This window comes from Acipenser ruthenus, chromosome 16 (assembly GCF_902713425.1).
Source record: "Acipenser ruthenus chromosome 16, fAciRut3.2 maternal haplotype, whole genome shotgun sequence".
Classification (NCBI taxonomy): Eukaryota; Metazoa; Chordata; class Actinopteri; order Acipenseriformes; family Acipenseridae; genus Acipenser; species Acipenser ruthenus.
The window spans coordinates 7,173,176-7,197,537 of record NC_081204.1 but is presented as its reverse complement, the minus strand read 5'-3'; the positions used below and the strand labels follow the sequence as shown (position 1 = coordinate 7,197,537).

The following is a 24,362-nucleotide window of genomic DNA, read 5'->3' as shown; positions in this document are numbered from 1 at the left end:
GTCTCAAGAAACAAAAATATGGCTAAACAGAAACGTTCCTTGTGGAAGTGAAACCTTCACGCAGGCGTGGCTGTTTGTTATTTTGTCGGCTTACGAATGTCCTTCATGTATTTTGTCTCGTTCAACCCGGGTCAAAGCGTGTTGACCCACATCCTGGAGGTGGGTCGCTGGGACCCGGGTCAACCCGGGTGTGACCCAGGTACGTGGTTTCACACTACATGGTATTGTGACCTGAGTCGGGACCCGGGTAGGTGTGCCAGTGTGAAAGGGGTTTAAGTTTATTATATAACCCATCTATTCCCTTTCTGTTAAAGGTCCTTTACCATTTACAACTGCAGTATCTACCTTTTCCATAAAACAGTAATGTATGCAACCTTTAAAACGTTTACTGTCCTGGTCCATGCACTTTTACAAGTCCAATACATTTCATGCAAACAAAACATTCATAACTTTGTTTAAAATCTTATAGATTCTATATTCATTGAAATATATTCAATTTGAAATGCAATGCATATAAAAATCCAATATACATTCAAGTGGTGTTAGACACATCTTCAAAATACCAGCAGTCTAAATCACCAAACAAAGAACTATACTGCACTAAATGTTATTTGATCAAACAATGCAAAAATGAAAGACTTTCCATTTTTATAAAGTAATCCTTACCAAATTGTGTGAGCCATGTCTATTCTTAGAAGCATATTCTTTTTCGGAGTAATTATCACACTATCTCCTATGGCACATAAATATTTCCAAGAGTTTCTAGTCTCCAGACGAACAAGGAATCAAAGCTTCTAAAAGAGGTCAATGTAGTTGAGCAAATAGGATTAAACATGGCTAATGGCAAAAGGCTGGAAACACAGCATGCATAAAACAGGAATTCTCTTTCAAAAGATAATCCCTAGAGGATTTTAACACAGTTCATTTTCTCGTAACAGTATTTTGTGTTATGTTTGATAAAGCTTGCCTTTTGTAAACTAACTTTCTTTTAAAGTCTTGAAAAACAATTTGGCAATAAAAAAGAACTATAATAATTATTAATTATAATTATAAGTAATACTGTGATTCTTGAAATGTATTTTTGTTTACGAATAAGGGTGTCTGCTAAGAAATAAATAATAATAATAATAATAATTGCTCCAGGTGTTCAGCATGCCTCCAATCAGAGCAGTGATGCTGTGAAAAGGTAAACGTGAAAGCATGAGAAGATAAGGCAGTTTACCTTGAGGACCTCCATGGGTACCGGTGTTGCTGTGGGCAGGCTGGTGGGGACACTGACGTTGATGGCTGCTGTCTGACTGCTTGGGGTTCTCTGCTGCATGTACTGTGCCGTTTGCTGCTTCTGCCTCTGTTCTCGACGCTCCTGCTCTTGCATTTGCTCACGCATGAGCTGCTGCCGTAGCAGGATCCGTGACGTCATAGTGGAGGAGCTTAACGGGGGCTTGGAGGATCCCGGCTGCTCTGACGAATTACTGCAGGCAAACCAAGAAGGGAAAGGAGCGCATTAACAGTATTTTATTTAGCATTCCCATCTGACCAGTTGTCCCTAATTTGAGAAAGGTGAGGAAATGTCATGAACCAGTCTTTTGTATGATTTTGATGATGGCCATTCACTGTTGCCGCTTGAGTAACCTGATGTAGAGACTATTTGGTGAACTTTTGTTGCATGTTCCTGTTCCTTCAGTTCTGAAAACTCAGCAATTACACCGAGGTACACTGATTGACATCTGTTACACAATAAACATTACTTTTTTCAGTAGACTTCAACACCTCAATCAAAATACATTTTTGATTGTAAACAACATTAGAGATACTGATGCTAACCCTACTTTTTTTTTCAGTACAGGATATTTTGGTACTAAAGTAAAATGTTCCTAATTTGTATCCATTAGTGTTCCACTTATAAATAAAATAATTACTTTGCATAATGAAAGTGTATTTCTATATGTTCTTACATACATTTTTGTACTGTATTATATAAAGCTTATTATTTGCCAGGAAAATCTTCTTTTCCCAAGATCGAGACTGTCTTGCTCTGCAGGACCTGTCTATTCAGCGCATTCCCAGAGTGAGTGATCCTTTTGATAAAACAAGAGAAAACCTTTGAGCCAGCGCAGCTGTGGAATAATCGTACTAATTAGCTGCTCAAGTCAAATACAGCCTTACTCCAAGACAATCACTTGGCATTGGGATTTCTATACAATAATTTAAGCCTTATTTCAAGTAAGCGGATGCCAAGGAATATTTAGCAATGTCAACAGCTCTTAAACATACAGTTCGCTTCGTTCTGATAGTTTTGTTGAAAGTTGCAGTGGAGAGATAATAAAATGTTGATTCATTATTTCAATAAAAATTATGGGACTGCTTCAGCCTGACAAAAAGTATGTTGGCATATGTTCTTCTTACAGGAATAACTCACATTACTTATAAACAATATATTATATATCCAACACTTCTTAACACTTAATTATAATATATATAGTCATAGCAAAAACCAAGTCTTTTCAGTGTATTTTCCCATTATAACATTGAGACTTTGTCTAAATGCATGACTAGGTTTATTTTAGGGATTTCTGAGTGTGTGTGTGTGTGTGTGTGTGTGTGTGTGTGTGTGTGTGTATACATACATATATATATATATATATATATATATATATATATATATATATATATATATATATATATATATATATATATATACACACACACATATACACACACACACACACACAAATCCCTAAAATAATCAAAATATACACCTGTCCTTTTAAGGAGGAACTATAAAACCCCTGTATTGTAGGAGATTATCGATAAGCACAATAGTATGAAAGTTTTGTCTGCCCCACCCCCCCCTTCTAGATTTTATTTGTTATATATTTATTTATCATATTTCTGACCACAATAAGAACATAAGAACGTAAGAAAGTTTACAAACGAGAGGAGGCCATTCGGCCCATCTTGCTCGTTTGGTTGTTAGTAGCTTATTGATCCCAGAATCTCATCATGCAGCTTCTTGAAGGATCCCTGGGTGTCAGCTTCAACAACATTACTAGGGAGTTGGTTCCAGACGCTCACAATTCTCTGTGTAAAAAAGTGCCTCCTATTTTCTGTTCTGAATGCCCCTTTATCTAATCTCCATTTGTGACCCCTGGTCCTTGTTTCTTTTTTCAAGTCGAAAAAGTCCCCTGGGTCGACATTGTCAATACCTTTTAGAATTTTGAATGCTTGAATCAGATCACTGCGTAGTCTTCTTTGTTCAAGACTGAATAGATTCAATTATTTTAGCCTGTCTGCATACGACATGCCTTTTAAACCCAGGATAATTCTGGTCGCTCTTCTTTGCACTCTTTCTAGAGCAGCAATATCCTTTTTGTAACGAGATGACCAGAACAATGAATTTTCTGCATGCACAAATGTCCTGACCGAGGACATACGTCACACATTGTGTAGCAGTCTGCTCTTCTAATATTATAGGGTGTTGACAGACTATTAGATCATTGCATTAATACACATGAACACTAGTTAAAGTTTGCACTGCTATTTGTTTTAACTGTTGCACATGGCATTGCAGCTTCAATATGAAAATGAAAAGAAGAAGCAGTTAGGTTAGATTGTTGCATGAAGGTAATTTAGCTAGACAAACAGTACCTTTTTAAAATAATAATCCTTTCCAAAATATAATGAAATGCCTTCTTTGGATGGTTTTTTAAATTTTATTTAAAAGGTGACTATCTGTATAAAAATCCCATTTTACATTTCTTAACACGTGTATGAGATAGTTCCTTATCCTGCTATTGTATTTAATTTGATCAATCAAAGGAATTCAGTATGACATAATGAGCTTTTGTTCCACCATAACCCCACTAATTTAGCTATGTGCATTCTGAGTGGCCATGACAGCAACATAAACACAGAGCGACATTGATAAATATATTTTTCATTATATTCTTTAAAATCCTGCTTGCTACTGCCTTTTTTTATTTCACCTCTTCTTTCAGTAATTTGTCCATTAAACAGCACTCTGTATTCTTACACATGTATAGTAGATGACTACATATTATCAAGGAAAAAAGTTGGCATGGTCTGTCTCTCTGCCTGCCAAGTCTAAACTTAGTAATGCACTTTTGATCTTCTGTGACATTATTATTGTACACTTAGTAAAGTATAAATGTGTATAAATGCATCCACGTATTGATAATAGACTGTGATAGTGCAACTGCTCATGCACTACAGCACAAAGAGAACACTGCACTGTCATGTTTACACAAGTAAGTCAGTAACATACAAGCCCTGCCAAAGCTTGTAAATTAAAACAAAAGCTGTCAGTATGACAAAACAGCTGATGACTATGACATGCATCGACAGCATGTATAGATTAGTATAGAATAAGAAATGACAATTCATAGTTTCATGAAAAATGGTGTCATTATGTAAGGAAATGCATTGTTAGTAGCATTAAAACTGTTGATTTACAGCACTGTATGTGGAATAACATTTTGTGTTCTCAACATAAGTGAAAAGGCGTGATACGGACAGACGAAAAGGCACCTCCATATACAGTATCCCCACAATTCGCTACTACCAAATAACTTATAAACCAAGTGTCATCACAATTGGATAAGTGTTGTTTTCTTCTTTCATATAAATAGAAAAACAAGTGTAAGTACAGCAGCTTCCACTTTTCAAACCCCAGCCAGGATAATAACCTGCTCCCTATATAGGCAGGCTCAAGTTCTAGAAATGATTTGCTCTTTTTGGATGTTGGTTGGATATGGTGATGTTAGGTCTGAACCCACTGTGATTCAGTAGGCACATGAAGAACAGAGTTTACTGTCAGCACCTGATTACTGTTATCCAAAACAGCATGCACCTAGTAATGTTTCTTTCATTTTAGATAGACATTCTATAATTGAACTGGACCTGCATTTCATTAAAGTAAACCAGCAGTGAGATATGCTGTAACATTACTGCCTATTCCCAATGACATCACACTTCTTCATTTCCAAAATGTCCATTATAAAGTTAATTAAAATAATGATTACAAAATAAATTTAAAAAATATATACATTTTTTTTTATTTACAGAGAGTACAGTAATAAACATATTAGCCTCTTACATGCATGTCCAATAACAGGATAAGCACAGTAAATATTTGACCATTTCCCATTTGCAGCAAGCAATTTTCTTCAGCAGTACAATGGAAGATCTAAAAATAGAAAACGCTGTATTGTATGGATCTTTCTGTGTACACCTCCACAAGCTGGGAAACTGCTACTAAACACAATGCTATTTCAGTTCAACCAAAACCTCTCTCATGGCCCAAGAACACTTCAGTAAATAATTAATCAGCTCTGGAGGTGGCTCTAGCATGAGTCTCGACTTAATAAGACCCCATAATGCTGACTCGCTTCAATGCCCATACTTCAGACCAGCAATACATAAAGCCTTAGCATTGTTCTTACTTAGCAGCAGCGGAGTTGTGAATGGATGTAGTTATCAACTGTAAAGGTCACTGAATTGTTCCGTAAAATAAAAAATAGTACATAAGTGTAGTAAAATATTACAAACGTTCTATATTATAATTTGCATTTGTTATAGTAATAGTATGATGTTATCTCTAAATGGTAGGTTGCTCCAAGTAAAATTGAAAAGTATAAAAAGTATATCAGCCTTTAATGCAGAATTAATAATAAGTTAGGTGAGTAAAGACTTTTTATTTAAAATTTAAACTCCAAATACATTTGTTTTAGTTTGTTGTAATATGTTTAATGTCCATCATTACTGATATTTGTATACGTATGTTGCTGCATTTTGACATTAATTACTGGTATATTAGTATCAGCAGGTGCACACTGAATGCAAAGAAGCCACACTTACTTTCATAATGGCTTATACAATAGCATAGTTTTTACAAATTAGTAACAGATAATAAAATGATTCCCACATTTAAACCTGAATATACTGAAACCTCTCAAGGCTAGGAGGATACACAATCAGTCCCGGTCGATAATGTATTTACACAAACTGTTCTACAATAATAGGTACTTACAGGTAGTAGCTTCGAAAGGAGCATGGTCTGAACATTTGTATTCCAAGAGCCTCCATCTTTTTCTTAAAGGTGTTCTGCAAGCCCTTGGAGGAGAGTGAAAGTCAAACTCAGCTCGAGCTGTGCATGTGTCACTGGGGGAGGCTCCTGATAAGGGCCTGGCAACTCCAATCCACACACAGCTTAGTGTCATGAATGCCGGTGCCCTAGCCTATGTCTGAAACAGCAGACCTGTTTAATCCAGCACCTACCTGAGAAACAATACAGCACAGTACAACCTCTACATTGAACAACAAGACAGCAGAACTATTCATACAGTTTCATGTATAAAATGAGCTTGCACAGGTATAACCAATGTTGCTTTTACTGATTCAAGCTTCTTTTGTAATACAATTATCAATAACTCACATGTTTAATTTAATCACTATTACAACTATGACATGTATCTTTATTTGTACTCTTAGAAAAACAACTGCCACTGCTTTCTATTTTTTCAACAAAGAACTTTCTTGGGTATTAATTGAAAATGGATGTCCTGCCAGCTACATCATATAGTTTCCTTTGGATAATATTAAGAACTGCTTTGTGTACTCTAGCGCAGTATTTATATCCAAAAGAAACACCTCTACATTTATTAGTGGGCAGCAGTGTGGAGTAGTGTTTAGGGCACTGGACTCTTGACCAGAGGGTTGTGGGTTCAATCCCCAGTGGAGGACACTGCTGTTGTACCCTTGAGCAAGGTACTTTACCTAGATTGCTCCAGTAAAAACCCAACTGTATAAATGGGCAATTGTATGTAAAAATAATGTGATAACTGTATAATGTGAAATAATGTATAATGTGATATCTTGTAACAATTGTAAGTCGCCCTGGATAAGGGCGTCTGCTAAGAAATGAATAATAATAATATTAAACCATTCAGTTTTACATTCTGACAACTAAATAGTGACCCACTTTTTTTCAGCACATATAAAATATAAGCTGTTCTTACTGCTTCCTTCCTAAAGCAAATACCGATTACTCCAGTCAAGTATGTACTGTAAACTTAATATTAACCTGGATGTACTGTGTCTTGTTTATTGGACCAATCCTTTAAAAGCCTTAGCAATTTGATCAACTGTTATAGACTAAATGCATGTTCTGTAATGAATTGGGGCTTTTGATTCCTATTGCTCAAGAAGAAGGGACAAACATTTCCTGTGAATGGTAAAGCTGTACTGCACAATTACAGACAGGGCAAGGCTATACATACAAATGCACATACAGAAATGCAAGGCAAGTACAGCAGAATAAATAAAACAATGTTATGTTATCTTTAACACTCTTCTGCCCAAGCTGGGTGATAGAAAAATAACCTTTTGGAAGAGTGAAAAACAGATGTCACTGCAAACCTTATTCCAGACAGGAGAAACAATATGTATTATACTGTAATATACATATGAAAACATTATGCTGTATTTCCCCGGCTGTGTTGATAACCACTCAAGAGGAATATTGCTGTATCTCTTTTGAAAGTTATTTGTGTATTGTTGGGAACGACGCCAGCTTCTGAAAGGTGTAAACAAGCAATGCAGCCATAAAACACTTCACTGGAACATGGAGTTCACAGCTGCTAGGGACAACTGTAAGCACAACCAGGTAGAATCTCTTTGACCTCTGAGGCCTTACATTCACGTTCAATATATACAGGAGATACTGTCGCTGTCATTTCTTGCTGGTTTCTCCACTCAATTTGACCATGTTTCCATCAAGCGACACTTTTAGAATCTGAGTTTTTTTGGGTGGCAGCCAGGATCCAGAGATGGGCAGCAATGTGGAGTAGTGGTTAGGGCTCTGGACTCTTGACCGGAGGGTTGTGGGTTCAATCCCCAGTGGGGGACACTGCTGTTGTACCCTTGAGCAAGGTACTTTACCTAGATTGCTCCAGTAAAAACCCAACTGTATAAATGGGTAATTATATGTAAAATAATGTGATATCTGTATAATGTGAAATAATGTATAATGTGATATCTTGTAACAATTGTAAGTCACCCTGGATAAGGGTGTCTGCTAAGAAATAAATAATAATAATAATAATGTATATTAGTTCTACATCAAATAATAATAATGTATATTAGTTCTACATCAAATGCATGAGTGGTACTGTATAATAAACACTCCCGCAGGGTGATTTATTCAGTTTGGAAAAAAACACTAACATCCAAAAAAGTTTTCTTTATAACATTTGACACATAAACACATGTCCCCAGTGTATTTCTTTCTAAAAGGTAGGAAATAGAATAGAACAGTATTTCGTATTATCTGCAGATACATACTAGCACGCAACACTAGAGAGTGATGTTTCTTCCTGATTCACTTTCAATGCAAGTCTCTAAGGTGCGCCCGATTTGGTCACATGAAACAACAAAAAAAAAGTAGTTGGTGCGACAGTTTTGTTGTAGGAACACGTGTGCAACAACTGCTTTCACAATGTCGAAAACTGATCAGAAATACAAATTCTGTCAGCTACAAATACAAATGGATCTGAAAAACAAAAAACTTGTTTTCCGGATAAGTTGTATCTCACACCGGTATTTTTATCACTGTGTGTAGCTGGGATTGTTGTCCATGGTTTCATTATTTCTATTCCTAGAAAGGCTCTACTGTTACCGGTAAGTGCCTGTAATGATGTGTGCTTGATCAGCGTTCTGTAAAAGTCATAATTATGCGATGTGACGACACATCGCCTCTTTAAGACTGTCCCGACTATTTTTCTTAGAATTCTATGTAGATCCGTTAAACTGGTGACTGTCACTTTTATTTGAAAATGTTGTCCCGTTTTAAAACCACACTACACAATAAGCTAGAGAGATTCATTGGAGACCACAAAACAAAAACACAACAAAGAAAACGGCCTTCAATATAAACCTTATGAAACATACCTACAACAAGTAGGCGAGAAAAGTAGAATGTAGAAATGTAGACCGCTATTTAAAAAAGCAGCAATCTCCACATTGATTGACAGCAATTCATATGTGATGCTTTACTGTGTTTTAGAATTAAAAACCTATTAATTTTAACAAAATTCATGGAATCCATATGTTATAAAAAATGACAAACGGGACTGCAGTGAATTACTTTAGGTTATAATTTCAGACTTTGCTCTTGTGGTTTATGATGCATTCACCAGAACCTCTTGATACAATTATAACCTTGTAATTAATTCACTGCAGAAATCCAAAGAAATTGTTTCTGTTGATGATTAAAAAACAAAAAACCTCTAATGGAAATGAAAGATAATTGAAGAGACTTTATGTTTTTGTAAAACGCTTAAAAGAAAGAACATTTGAATTGGAAAAAAGTTATCTATTATATTTGTTAATGAAAAACTATTAAACTCTAAAGTGCTATGTAAAAAAGGGGAAAAAACAGCAAATTAAAGTTAGTGCACTTAATTTTGCTAAACTGTGCTCCTACTTTTATTTTTTACTTGGGCTCACATGTGCGCCTAAGAAAAAAAAGTTAGCGTTGAGCCCTGCTTCAATGTCACCTTCACTTGCAAAGAAATCTTATCTCAATCTTGAACTGACAGCAAAAAAACTATGTGGCTTTATCTTGGAACCCATTACAGAAAAAACATAAGCAGTGAAAATAAACTGACAGCAAAATGTGTGAATTTGACAAAGCCTCTAAAACAAACTTCTATTTTATTAATCCTTTGCATTCGTTAACTATACAGTATCCCAACTGAATTGAATTCTGGCTGTGAACAGCTTTTTATAAACATATAAATTAATGTTTAGTTTTATGTCATGAACCAAAATAAATAGTACTCCACATTTTTTGTGTATTGCATGAATGTGATTATTTTCCTAAAGCACTTTTCCCAGTTAAATTGAATTGGGCCCCTAGTTTTGACAAACCCTTTTTGTTGTCCTGCATTTAAAAGATGTCAGTTACCAGCCACATATGTAACACATGGCAGGTCAGCCAACAATATCTACTTACTGTGGAAGTAAGTAGTGCAAGCAGCCCTTCATTGCTTTAAAATCGCGTCTTTTTTTTCCTCTGGTCCTTGCATAACAGCATTCAAAACATACAAAATGATCCAGTGGAACACTTCTCAATTTCTCATTCTTCTATGCACCTGTCTTCAAGATTCTAGAACACTGTAGGTACTTATTTTTGAGAATGCAATAATGCTGCTTGCTCATCTGTTTCAGACTTAAGATGTCACATGTTTTTTTGTGCATTGAACATATTTAAAAAGGCAGCATTGCATGTCTACAAATGCTGTACATTTTACAAGCAATTACAATTGTCATCCACTTAAAATGTTTCTGAATTATAAGATAAAGAACTTACTTAGTTTTGGCTAGTTCTTTAATGAGTGTACACAGAAGAAGGCACTTGTTGAAATATTTGTCTACCAGTACACATTTGTCTGCTTAACTTTGTTTTGTACAACACTGTCTTCCCTACTTTTCTAATAAAGTGTACTTAATTTGTAAATTTGCTCTCTATGAGTTCACCTTTTTCTTCAGTTGTGCACCCTAAATGGAAAGCAGCTAGGTTTTAATAAAAATTACACATCTTGTATCTGTTAACGTGTAAGAGACAAGGTTATAAATGTACAAAAGACAGACATATATAGGACCAATTATGTGTTTTTTGTTAGCTGGTCAATTTTGACCTCTCCCCTAGTTGGGCCATTTCCACCAAGTAAACAAATTACATCCAACACAAATCATGTGATCTACACTAATTAAGCTAATCTCCCTTAAGCAGAAGCTCTAAAACAATAATTAAAACAAAGCTGCATTTAAAATGTTCTGTAAAAAGATGTTTCTATATATCTGTTGTATTTCATAAAGAGAATAGTATTGAGTAAAAAAGCGTTGTATGCATTTATGTATCAGTTAGCAAGTATTATAGATATACTGAATACAATATTTGGTGAACTAGCACTGAAAAAGTTTAAACATCAAATAACGCTAACTAGAGGTCATGAAAATCTCTGTTGTTGCTCTAACTATCCACACCAAAAAATGAATACATATACCGTTTATTCAATGCAAAGTATTTCACACTAAAACAATATCCTGTTTACTGCAAAGTCCAGGTGAAAGTGGTAGCAAAGTAAAGCTTACATAACCATCACCCATGCTTGACCTCTAGTTATGAAAGATGTGATTATACAAAGACTGGTGTTCCTAAAAAAAAAAACAGTGAAAGACCAGCATGCATCAAGACAGAAACGTCTTTGTCTTCCTCTTGGATGAATCTCATTTTGGGCAACTGGCTTCCAATTCCTATAAAGATGTATCTACACATCACCGGTAATACTGTACGTTCTACAGAGCATGTGAAACGCTGGAGACTGGAAGATATTCAGTCCATCAAGACTCATCTCTTATCAGTTCAATATTACTCCCATGACAACAAGATACAGTACAAGCAAACAGGCTAATTGTTTCCAGTGTTTCATCTGTTAGAATTTCAATGGCAGCATAGAGTATTGTCACAAAACACCGGCTAAATACTGCTACTGTTTTAATAATTAACAAAGGGTAAGAGGTCTATAAAAATATGATCTGCTGCTGTTTAGATCGACAGGTGTTTGTCCTGGAATGAATGTGTCTGTTAATAAACTAAATATGAGCACAAGCCTCCACTGAAATGTGATCAACGCTGCCTACAATATTTCATACTACACTTTGAACATCGTGTTCTGCTAGCTGTCTCACTGATTGCAACATTATTGCAAAGACCAAAAAAGAGGTAACAATAACTTTCATTAGAGAACCATTTAGGCCATTTAAAACCACAACTATTTTAAAGCACATCCACTCAAATATGTATTTTAACATTAAATGTGTTCATGTTAAACAGCATAAGCTAGTCTCCTACCTTATAATCTTCATGGATTTGTCTTTACACTGTTGCTTTGAATCATAAGAAAGAACTTTATTACCAGTGGTGCTTTAAGCCTTTGCTGAGTGATTACCTCCGGAAACTGACATTACTCACTCCCACAATCTACTTCCATCTCCTTTTGCTTTGCCCGCACCTTGCTTAACATAGGAAGATTGGAAATAACACAATCTTTAAGTGTTTTCAAGGAGGTGTGCAACTGAACCCTGTAAACTGTGGGTTACTAAGAGTTAGCCCCCAGTGTCATGTTTTAAAAATAACCCGGACCTTCAGAGGATTAGTATACAGGTGCAGAGGACCATTCATTTGAAATTAATGAAAGAAATTGAGTAACTATAAATAATTACATATATATATATAGGCAATGTGAAACCAAACACCCACTACTGTACCTCAAATTTAATGTGATTTCAATGCACTTTTTTCACAGCATACCATCAATACAACTAATTCTAAAATTCACAATGAGGGAATAAATGGGATATTTTTTGCATGTGTATGCATGGTTTAAAAGGTGCAGCAAATACGTACAGTAAACAAAAGTTCTTTACCTAAGAACACTGCTGATGAACATAAACACATACTTGAGCATGTGTGCTGCGCTATGCATGGAAAGGACTACAAGCAAGACTTGTTGACCTTTTAAAATAAGTGTTGCAATGTATACAGTTATAGAGACACAAGTTTCACTTCTTAGAATTTAGGTTTGTTTCCTCCTTAACAGAATAGCCAGTATACCAAGTATGACTTTGCCAATTTCAATGTATTACACATGATTTAAAAACTCTTGAGGTACACTTTGAATAGGCTATTATGACAGAAAAATTAAGCCTGTAAATGGGATAGAAATATTCAGAAAAAAAAACAATCCTGTTACTCCTTTGCATACCGTTGCATACACTAGAGTAGGACGTGCCACATTTGCATCTTACAGTATATGAGGTTTCAAGGTTAATATTTGTATTACTTTTAAGTAAGGTGAACATTATACAGCCAGTGGAAAACAAAAAGGTTCAGTAACTGTAAAGCAGCCTTCCATCAATTTTATAAAACTTTATTTAGTCATATTCCCTTATGCTTCTGACTCATCTAAGGGTGTAAACCAATTTTATCCAATTTTACCAATAAGATCAGTTAGGAACTGGAAAATGTTCAATGGATATTTTTTATATTCTAAGTGGTCATTAAAAACAGGAACATTTCAATGACTCAAGTGTTTCCTTGCGCAATATATGCTAAAAATACAAAGATTGTTCCTATAGTATAGTGACTATCATACATTTAAATACCACAGTAAGTGTTCTAGTTGATTTCTTTTTTTTTATCTAACCATATAAAGCCCAAATTAATGACAGCAAAAGAGCCTAACCCTGGAGTTAGAAATACTTCTGAAAGAAAGAAAGAAATATCAGGAGGCGAGCATCCCTAACCAAACATACAACAATGCACAGTAATGTACATAAACAGCACAGCCAGTCGACAGTGGCCACACTGAGAACTACACGTACTGTGTGTGTGTGTGTGTGTGCGTGTGTGTATACAGTCAACCTCGGTTAACTCGACATCCCACCGGGATGCCATTTAGTGTTGACTTATCCGAGGTATCGGGTTAACCAGGGGTGCACGTGAGCTGTGGCATTAACATGCATATAAGTAACAGAACTCACACGTTTACAGGACTACAGTATTTACAAGTTTATTTTTAGTTAAATGACCTTATGAAAACGGTTGAAGGAACTGCAGTAAATGAACCAATTACAGTACACAGTACTGTACAAACTCAGTACAACTTGTATAGTTTGATTGAAATAAGAATTAATAAAATAACTACAGTGTTATTTTTACGAAAACAATCCAACCACAAACTGTTGACTATATTTTTAGGTATGGGCTTATACTGTCTAATTTGACAGCTTAAATAGCAAAAGTTAACAAACGTACTTTACACAGAATAAACTCTGTGAACAAAAATGATAATAAACAACTTACAGTTTCACACAGAAATCAAGCATTGTCGATTGTTTCACATGCAGAAACACGAGCTTTGAAAGTTCTGCTGACAAGGAGTTTCAAGTATCTTCTGTGCCCTCTTGAGCCAAAAACATCTGAACCGTGTCCAGGGAGGTGATGGCTTTATCCGGTTTGATAGGAGTCTCTGGAAGTTCAGGTGTCGAGTTATCAACTAGTCTTTAATAGTTTTTATCCTTTCGGCACCGTTAATAAGTGTTACGAGTAAAGCGTGGTGTCGAATTAAAAAAAATTAAGAGGCAGAATGCATATATTTCATATGGAGAAAATCTGGGACCAAGACTGTCGAATTAAGCGAAGGTGTCGAGTTATCCACCAGTTGAGATAACCGAGGTTGAATTGTTTATAGTATTCTTGTATCTCTAGTTAATCTTCAGTCTCCCTCAGGACAGGCTTGCTAGTGTGAAACCCCTTCATAGTATTTCATTTGGATTAACAAACAAACAGTGAAGTCATGACCCTATCGGGGACTCATTTTAACACACCTCTCTAAATAGTTTACAAGCAACATACTAAACACAAATTCCTCTCAGCACAAATGCATCTGCTAAGTAAGTCTAATTTCCATTCAATTTGTTTACTTTCTTTATGCTTTATTCTGCTTTGTAGCTTGAATAATAACCCAGGAGGAACACGGGGCAGACGATCAAAACATTCATTTAAACCTCAGATGTGACTCAGTGTACAGTAATGTGCTTACACAATCACAAGTAAAGACCCCATCGCACATCTGCCCTTGTCAATCAAAATGCTTAACCTCTGCTGTTCAGTCTAGATCACAGCCTTTTGCAAGGCTACTAGTAGGCTATGTACATGTAAAATATGAATTACCAAATGAATGTATAAATACAAAATATTTTGTGAATTGACCTGTTACATAAAACCTACAGGGTGCATTTTTTGCTACTGTACAAGGTATACAAGGATGTAACAAGCAACTGGAATACCGTAGGCTGATTGCTAATAACAGAGAAATCAGTGTCTTGATTCCCTTGTAGTTCACTGAAATTGAAACTGTTTGAACAGAAGCAAGTAAATGTATTACACATACTCTGCCACGGCCGTAAATCCAATACTGTAAAAAACACTCTTGTAATTCAACAGGATGTTCACTCAGTAAGCATGTAATTATAACAGCCTGCAAGTTGTTTGCATTTCTTCAGGAACCTTAACCCTGTGGTGTCAGTGTTGAGATGATCTTGTATGTTTAGAAGCTGTTTGATGGGACAGCAGTTTGGACAGCTATATCTGGCAGGTTTCGCCTAGATAAACATCCCCTTTAATGAAGATTTAAGAAAATGGAGTCACCTTTATCAACAAAGACATCCAGTGACCGACAACACTATGAGGCAATGGAAATCTCTCTCACCCAAAAAGTCTGCAATATTCAGGTTATGATTTGAAACCCTAAATATAGTATAGTTCTGCACATGTCTACTACACACACGCACATATTAGAGAGAGTGTATTGAGGTCTGCAGGTCAGCCTGTTTCATCAAGATTATATATTATATATATATATATATATATTATTTTTTTTCTCATTATGCACATTTAAAAAAAAAAAAAAAATCACCTAATCTTGACACAGTAATTACAGTTCAGGTTGTTAAAGATGTGTTACTATTCTTAATCAAATACTCTGTTAGTGACCAACTACCAGTAAACACGTTGACGCACTCTGCAAACTCACTAATGAGTGGGTTAGCAACACCAGGGGAAAACCAATGACAAGTATACACTATTAATATGAATGACACATCTCTTAGGTGTCACTTTAGTCTAAAAGGGAATATGGGTCTTTCTTTCTTTTACTCCACCCTTTTTACAGACAAATTCTGACTGGACTTCCCATTAAAAATATCTAGATTTCTGCAACAGGGTGAAAGGTTTTTCTTTAAAGTCAATGATTTCTAGTGATTGTTCAACAGCTGGTCTTAAGCACCAGTACAGCAAGTTGCAAGATTGGGAACACTAGCAGATTTTGAAAATAGTTTGCGGTTATTTATTTATTTTCTCAAAAAGAATATTGTATGGATTAATATTCTTCCAAGTTCCAACAGATTCCAGGACTGCTTTGTTCTGAATGGGTTCACAAAGTACTGCCACCTGTTGTGTGCAGAGTGGAACTGCAGCTGACCAAAGTACATATTTAGAATTACTGTTTGCAAGTTTTTAGAAATAAAATTTAAAGTTTTTACAAATAGTATCATGGTTCTAGCTATGTCCTGAGCATCACATTGAATATGAACACATCAATTTTAACAAAATAAAACTAGCAAGGAACGGGTCAGAAGAATGGCTGTGCCTGCTTCTACAGTAGCTGCAACGATGTTGTTTCTTACTACATGTATACAACCCAAATGGTTGTATTTCTTTCAGAAAATGTGCTATTGTCATTTCACTAGACTAGGACCCAAAGCTGTGCTTGTAAGTGTCAGCGGAATGAAAATGCTGTGCTTTACAAATCTTTAGAACAAGCAAGTGAGAGTTTAACCTGAACCCTGAAGTTAAAAGTTATACAGTTTAGCTCCACAAAACAGAACGGTCTGGTTCATGAAATTGATATTGAACGTTACCGCTACTTCTGAAGCGTTTTAATGTGCATTTAAATCAAATCTTCAATAGTAGTTTCACAGTACTTCAGTGAACACAGAACTTGACTGTGAGTAACATTTCAACAGCAAGAAAACATCCGTACCAAAAATAGCCAAGTGTTCATGCCCTTGAAAAAATTATGTACGCTTTAAATGAAGATTTAAAACAAGTACTGTAAATGCTAAAAGAAGTCACTTCTCCCAAATATTAACCATTGGTTGTTTGAAACCCTCCAGCTGCACTTGTTAAATGCAGCGTTCATATTGTGTGGAGTAGTGGAGTAGTGGTTAGGGCTCTGGGCTCTGGGCTCTTGACCGGAGGGTCGTGGGTTCAATCCCAGGTGGGGGACACTGTTGCTGTACCCTTGAGCAAGGTACTTTACCTAGATTGCTCTAATAAAAACCGAACTGTATAAATGGGTAATTGTATATAAAAATAATGTGATATCTTGTAACAACTGTAAGTCGCCCTGGATAAGGGCGTCTGCTAAGAAATAAATAAATAAAAAAATACACGTTTGAGAAAACATTTTGAGCAAACATTCCGAGCAACGCAAAAAATACATCCGAAAAATACTATAAGCCTTCTGTACAAACACTTCACTGCTCTGTGTTGATGATTTACAGACCAATATCTGAAATCAACAAATTAACAGTTACACATACATACAAAAGAGGAGCCCAGTTGTATCGTGTACAATAAAGTACCTTTTGTATTTCTAATGAGCCATTGCAGGGATTTCAAGGCACATAAGACAAACAGGTCACATATTGTCGCTGTCTTGTTCAACTTGTCATTACTTACTGGCTTTTTCCATAAATTCCTGCAAAACCATCCAACAAGCCACATGCTCAGCACAGCTGCAGTGTGTTATCTATCTCAAATAAAGCACACTATGTCTTGGTGGTTGCTGCTTTGGGCCTCTACGACTCAAATAAGGAAGTTCTGTTGTCTAAGAAGCCCACACCAGGGCCAGTCTTAGCAAGCTCTTTTGTGAATGGAAAATCCACTGTTTTAGGTTACAGTACAGTAAGTCATATGCTAACGGTAAGTGACTTCCAGAAGAACTGACAATGCTGTACATGCTTCACTTTCTCATTCCAAATGGTGTTTTAACAATTTTTTTGTAGTAATTCATTCTTAAAGCTTGCGCTCTTTCTCCTGATTCCAGATTCTTATAGATGGTTTGCATCTGATCAATTCAGGGACATGAAGCTTTTTCTTTCCTTTAGCCAGCTCACATTAACACTCACTAGCCTCTATTTTAATGATCTTACCTATTAGGGAAGCGTTACCTTTAATGCCTTACACTACATTACAGCTTTCAGAGGCATCGCCAACTTACAACTGAACCACAGTAAAGGCTGCTACACACCAGACGCGATGCGGCAAGCGAAACTGTGCAGCGATGGGACAAAATGAATAGAACCTATACTTTTGATAAGTATCTTTCAAACCACAGGAGACACGACAGGTGACACAGGGTTGTGATACCAGGGTGATGTGAAATAAATAGAAATTAATCCTATTTTTTGCGATTTGCGAACTAGGGAATTGACCAATCAGAGAACAGCTTCAATGCACATGGTCCAGCAGTGTGAAGCAAAATCCAAAATGACAGAGGAAAAGCTAATACTTGCTGTGAAAAAATACCCATAAACATGACTAAGATCACTGCAATTATAATGGTACAGATTTGAAAGGTAATAAACAGCCAATTTCGAAGGAACTGGATATGGCTGGTATGTATGATTTATTGCCATATATGTTGAAATACCATCTGAGAAGGTACTCATAATTACTACATCATGTTGACGAATATGTAACGGTCTTGAGCATAGTTTTGTCAATTGCAATTTTTTGTTAGTTTTATTGATTTGGCAGTTTCCAATCTGTTGCATTGCCTTTGTGTTGCTTCTGGTGTGTGTGGTCACGTAGCTGCGAAAGTATCTTATCGCCCAATGAAAAATCGCATCGCGTCTGGTGTGTGGTGGCCTTAACAAAACAAAATAACAAGGATTTGACCTTCTTCACTGCTGGCAATAACTGCTTTTCTAGAACAGCCCTTTATTATATTTAATTTAATTTGAAACACCAGGATCTCAGCTTCAATATCTTTCTGTTTTATACCTTGAATTTTAAATTTACATGAAAGATTTAACTTACTTGCATTACATAATGTAAGAGCATTATTCCATCCCCAACTCATTTGATTAGTCATTTGTTATTTGTTCACTTTAACAAAATATAGGAGTTAAAAAATTATAATGAATACAAATAAAAGCTAAACACAGCTCAAAGAGTGTAATCGTTTCAAATTATGAAACAACTGCTTTTACTTGAATGACAAATATTATTTAGGAGAGCTGTTGGTTACTGGACTCATCAGTATTAGCTATTGTTTAAAAAAAAAAAACTGTAAGAATATACAAAAATGAACTGAGAACACAGTGCCTCAGCACATTTAACACCAGTGTGTTAAAGACTAACTTGTGTGTTATAAATTAAAATTCGATTTTTCACTCCCGAGTCTAAAATCAAACCTGAAAACTACATGCTCATTTGATACCACGGAGATCAAAGCAGTTTTTATAAAATCTCTATAATAATCAATCGTGCACTGTAGTTGTCACTTAACGTTTGTCTGCATGGTTCTAAAGGGGTTATCGGATAGTATCGGATAACTATTTCACTAAGGAATGGTACATTGAAAACACAGGAGCTTCACAGTTTCTCTTTTTCAGGCTGCTTATGCTACAACCCCATCCACTGCTTCCCTTGCTCATCCCTTATTCCCAAGGAATTGTCTCCCAGCTGTGGAAGCAAAGAACAAGGGTGGCATTTCTTAAGACAAACTCTGTGATCTTCTTGGCACACAGCTCACTGATGCAATATAGTGATTAGTGATGTTGTCAGGCTACTCCCGAGGCTTGGGCTTCAGCGAAGTGTCTGCTGGAGTTCAAACTTCAACTGAGCTTTGTACTGCCATGATTGAGTCTTGTTATTAATAAATGAATCCATGCCTTGAAGCATGACTATTATTTAAACTACACAAACATTTTTCAGTTGTAGAATATTCAAATGTTAAGGTCACTTCAACAAAGACCCTATTGAAATGTAAAGGTCTTTGTATGGTATCTACCCCCCTTAACCTTGAAAATATACTGTTTACTGCTGCATGCATATATACTGTCTGTATTATCTGCAACCAAACAGTAGTGTATTTAAACTTACAATATAACACATGTATGCCGCTGTACTCATTTTAAATATAATGGTTTTGTTGAAAGGTATACAGGGAAGACAAATAACATTTGATCAGATCTCAGGTATGAAAATAATACGGCTGGGCAAGTTTTGCTTTTACGGTGCTTTCTTTTCGAGAAGAAACAAGTTTGTGTCAGTTATTTGCTCACACGCTCAACCTGCCCAATTGCTGAATTATACCTTGCTGGCTTGATAGCCAACTTGGTATTCCCAACCTTAAAGTGACTGCCTTTTTTTCTGAACGATGAATCCCTTCTGTCTCTCAGGTGTCCCTCCCAGCTCTGCTTTTGACTTTAACTTGGTCAGGATAAAGAATAAAGACCACCTTTTTCTGTGTCATTCATGAACAGCAGGAAACATACTGCTATCACACAATCAAGTGTCAAGTGTCATCAGGGAACAAGCAGAGCAGCATGGTTTTTAATGGACTTTCCTCTGGGTAGGACCTAAGCCCATAGAGATTTATTTGGAGCTTTAATGCTAACATGTTAAATGGTATTTTACAGACACTAATACACTAGGGATTTGTATATGTTTACATAGTAAAATGCTGGAAAACTGGTTTACATTATTTATACAGTATAAGATAAATGGCTTTGGTAGATACTGTATTGTACTGTACCATAATAGATTGATATACTGTCTAGAAAGTATATATTTTTGACAAATATTTATTGAAACTTCAGTTATTCTTCCAGAAGTTTTGAATACAGAAAATGCTTCGTAAGCAGCCTGCCTACCATCACATTTTCTAAATGCACAGACTAAAGGAAACAATGTGCAAGAGAAGAACACAAATGCTGATTGGACTACATTGCCCTGCCACAGTAGAACACACTGTTTGGAATTAATTTTGTTCTTGGAAGGTAACTTTGTGAACAACTTACTAAAATCCAGAAGTTGTGTGTAACTTAGACATGTGTTTATATAAAACACGAAATATGAACAGGCCCAAAATACACTAACAACAGATTGAAAAGGTATACAGTAGTTGCATGTATTACTGCATACTGCATGTCCAGTGGAAAACCTCAAAATGGCTTGGCATGTAATCCCAGCTATGTTTTGTCAACTGAGATTTAACAGTTTCAGTGCATTTTCTAAACATGTTGTATACATTTTTATTAAGTATGTGCAGAATATTCTGGAAGCATTTAATATGATCATGAATAATTCTGGTCGCTCTTCTTTGCACTCTTTCTAGAGCAGCAATACTCTTTTTATAGTAAGGTGACCAGAACTGAACACAATATTCTAGATGAGGTCTTTCTAATACATTGTGAAGTTAACATTACTTCCCTTGATTTAAATTCAACACTTTTTATTGCCTGCATGCAGTACCTTAAACTTGTCTCTATTAAATGTCATTTGCCATGTGTCTGCCCAGTTCTGAATGCTGTCCAGATTTTGTATGACCTTTGCTGCTGTATCAGTGTTTGCCACTCCTCCTATTTTTGTTTCATCTGTAAATTTAACAAGTTTGTTTAGTATACCAGAATCTAAGTCTTGAGTGGCTGTTATACAATAGACAACTTTGACTAGTAAAATAAAGAAATGTATATTGGGGCTCCCGAGTGGCGCATCCATTAAAAGCACTCACTAGAGTGCAGGATGCACTCTATAGCCTGGACCTCGCCGGTTCGAGTCCAGGCTATTCCACAGCCGACCGTGGACAGGAGCTCCCAGGGGGCGGCGCTCAATTGGCCAAGCGTCACCCGGGGGGAGGGAGGGTTAGGTCAGCCAGGGTGTCCTCGGCTCACCGCGCACCAGCGACCCCTGTAGTCTGTCTGGGCGCCTGCGGGCTTGCCTGTAAGCTGCCCAGAGCTGCGTTGTCCTCCGACGCTGTAGCTCTGAGGCGGCTGCACGGTGAGTCTGCAGAGTGTAAAGAAGCGGGCGGCTGACGGCACACGCTTCGGAGGACAGCGTGTGTTCATCTTCGCCCCTCCCGAGTCAGCGCAGAGGTGGTAGCGGTGAGCTGAGCCTAAAAATAATTGGGCATTTCAAATTGGGAAGAAAATAATAATAACTAATTGGCAATGACTAAATTTATAAAAAAAAGAAAAAGAAAAAGAAATGTATATTAATGTACAAGATCCTTACAAATATGAACCTTTTTATGCTAAACGTTTGATATTATGTTCTGTACGTACTCTACATCCAAAAGTGTAATGGTGACTATCTAAAATATAATTCACACATTAACTTTTGAACAACATTTAAAGGTCAGGGGAGGGTCATGAAAAGATCCCATTGCTTCCACCAGTTCTTGTTTTTATGTTTCTTTACAGTAAGTCTGATTTGCAATGTCATTTTAAATTGCAATTGCGATATCAATGGGTTTGAAATATGCTATCCTGTAATACACATTTAGTGCTGTCTCACAATGAATCAACACCCTCAAAATATTGTGTTTAAAATCCAGCCTCATAATACACCATTTTAATATATGGAATATGATGTGTTTTCAACCACATAAGCTAAATGGTAGGTAGTCTAATGTCTCTTTGTTGAAAAACACAACAATATAATTTTTTCATAACCTTAAATTCAGGATGCACAAGAGCTTTAGTCAATTGAACTAAATGAAAGCCTTCTTATCATGTTTATGAAACCAAACATCGAAAAGTGCATTTTTGTCATTTAATTCAATCGTCAACTACAATGGCCAAAAGTTTACCACCAAAGCGTATTCACACAAGTTAAATTACCACTGTAACCATTAGCTGTGAACTCAACTGTATAACACATTCACTTTTACATGTTAATTGTTTACTATGTATTCTTTACTGAAAAATAAATTTAAAAAGTGGAAATATGCCAATATCTATGGAATACAATAAAGGCAGATTGAGAGATTGCAATTAAATTATTCTTAAAAACGTCCTAGCAAATTTGAACAAACCTAAATATCTGCCCAAATATGAGGCATACATTTGGTCCCCTTCATAATTAATACTGAGCCAGCTATCAATGTACTTTCAAGTCACCATAAGTCTGTGTCCGTTGCTAAGCAACCATGCCATGCACCTGTACAAAAACCTGCATTGAATAAGGAAGATGTCTAAGGAAAGCGTCTACTGTATAAGGAGCAGGGTGGCATGAGGACAAAACAAAGCTGTTTTAAGTGTTATTAGTGCAAAACAAGGGCCTGCTGACAGTTAAAGGCATCTTGTAACTTGATTAAAAACTGTAAGCAGATATTGACAGCCGCATTGCAAAACAGCAGAGAACATGGAAGGTGATTATGAAGATGTGTACTGTAGGTGGATTAGGCACTGCTAAAAATGTTGATTGAAGTCTTTAAGAAGCTGACAAAGTTAACACCACTCAGTACTTGGAAGTGCAGCACAGAAACCAGGGCCAGAAGACGCAGTTGGAAATCAAGTGGAGACAGACTGAGGACAGACATTTCCACAGAGTGCTGAGGGTATGGATACTGAATCATTGTGATCCTTTAAGAACCGACCTGACAAAGGTTTGAGATCAACCAGCTACTCGAAAGGCCAGAAAAGCCTCCTCTTGCTCGTATTTGTTCTTATATTCTTATGTTCTAACCTGTATAATAGTACACTTTTAAATCTTATTTTCAAATAATTACATAATTTTTTGTGCTAAGGTCAATGTTTCTGTTTTCTGTGTATTTGAAGAATTGTCCTGTTTACAGAAATCAAACCTAAATTTAGTGAAATCAATCTCTATGACATTTCTTCTCTTATTAATTTGACTCCTTCAAGATGCTGCATGTTTTTACATTACCATAGAAACTAGTCTAAAATTTAAATCAAAATATGGCCTCTATACTGTTGTCACACTGTTATGATTTTGGTAGTGACACTTCTTTTAGATGGTTTTGGACTGGAACCAGAAAAAAAGTAAATTAATCTCCCTTAGTTTCCTAAGAATCTGGTGGCCGTAGTTCAAAAGGTATGCTCACACAAAAACACCATTCAGTTTTTAACTTAGTAACAGAGTAATGAAATTTACTAATGAAGAAATTGATTTAGAATTATGAATTAGGTTACAAGCTTTCGGTCATACGTGCTTCTGGTTTCTCTTTTTGTTTTTAAGAAGTCAAACAGAAATGAAACACACACATTAAACAGAAAATAACCGCTCATGTCTACCATAAGAAGGAGTTGCCATACAGTTCAAGAAATTGTTAAACTGCTAGCAGCACATGCAAGCTGTATATGCACCATAAAGTCGGGAGACAGATACAATATCCTATTCATAAAAGTGGGAGTCTGTACAGCTGCTATCTAGGTCACATGCCTCTTCCATGGAATACTATGATAAAGCTAACAGGACAGACCGAGGCCATTTTATCAATGTAAAGGACAAAAAATAAACACTTTATGCAAAGTTTCACTTTACCATAATTTAATTTTGTATAGACTTTGTGTTTTTAGAGATTCAAACTGTTTCTAAATGTACAGTTAGCACATCAAACCTCTTTTCTGTTCCCCTTTTATCCTGCAGAGCTCTTCTGATTTGCTGGTAAGAGAGAATA

The 24,362-nt window shown here is 36.1% G+C and overlaps 1 protein-coding gene across 18 annotated transcripts in view; it reads right to left on the bottom strand.

Annotated features, from left to right (window-relative positions):
* LOC117412385 (microphthalmia-associated transcription factor) overlaps positions 1–24,362 on the bottom strand; it is a 43,621-nt gene that overhangs the window by 17,283 nt on the left and 1,976 nt on the right. For 12 of the 18 annotated variants that reach the window (XM_034020737.3, XM_034020739.3, XM_034020746.3 and 9 more), the window contains exon 2: positions 1,223–1,472. In XM_034020737.3, the coding sequence (XP_033876628.2) occupies positions 1,223–1,472 (250 nt within the window). Of the gene's footprint in view, positions 1–1,222; positions 1,473–6,049; positions 6,133–11,935; positions 12,038–24,362 lie in introns of those variants that run through there. The other 6 variants (XM_034020743.3, XM_058988636.1, XM_058988639.1 and 3 more) reach the window with 6 other exon arrangements.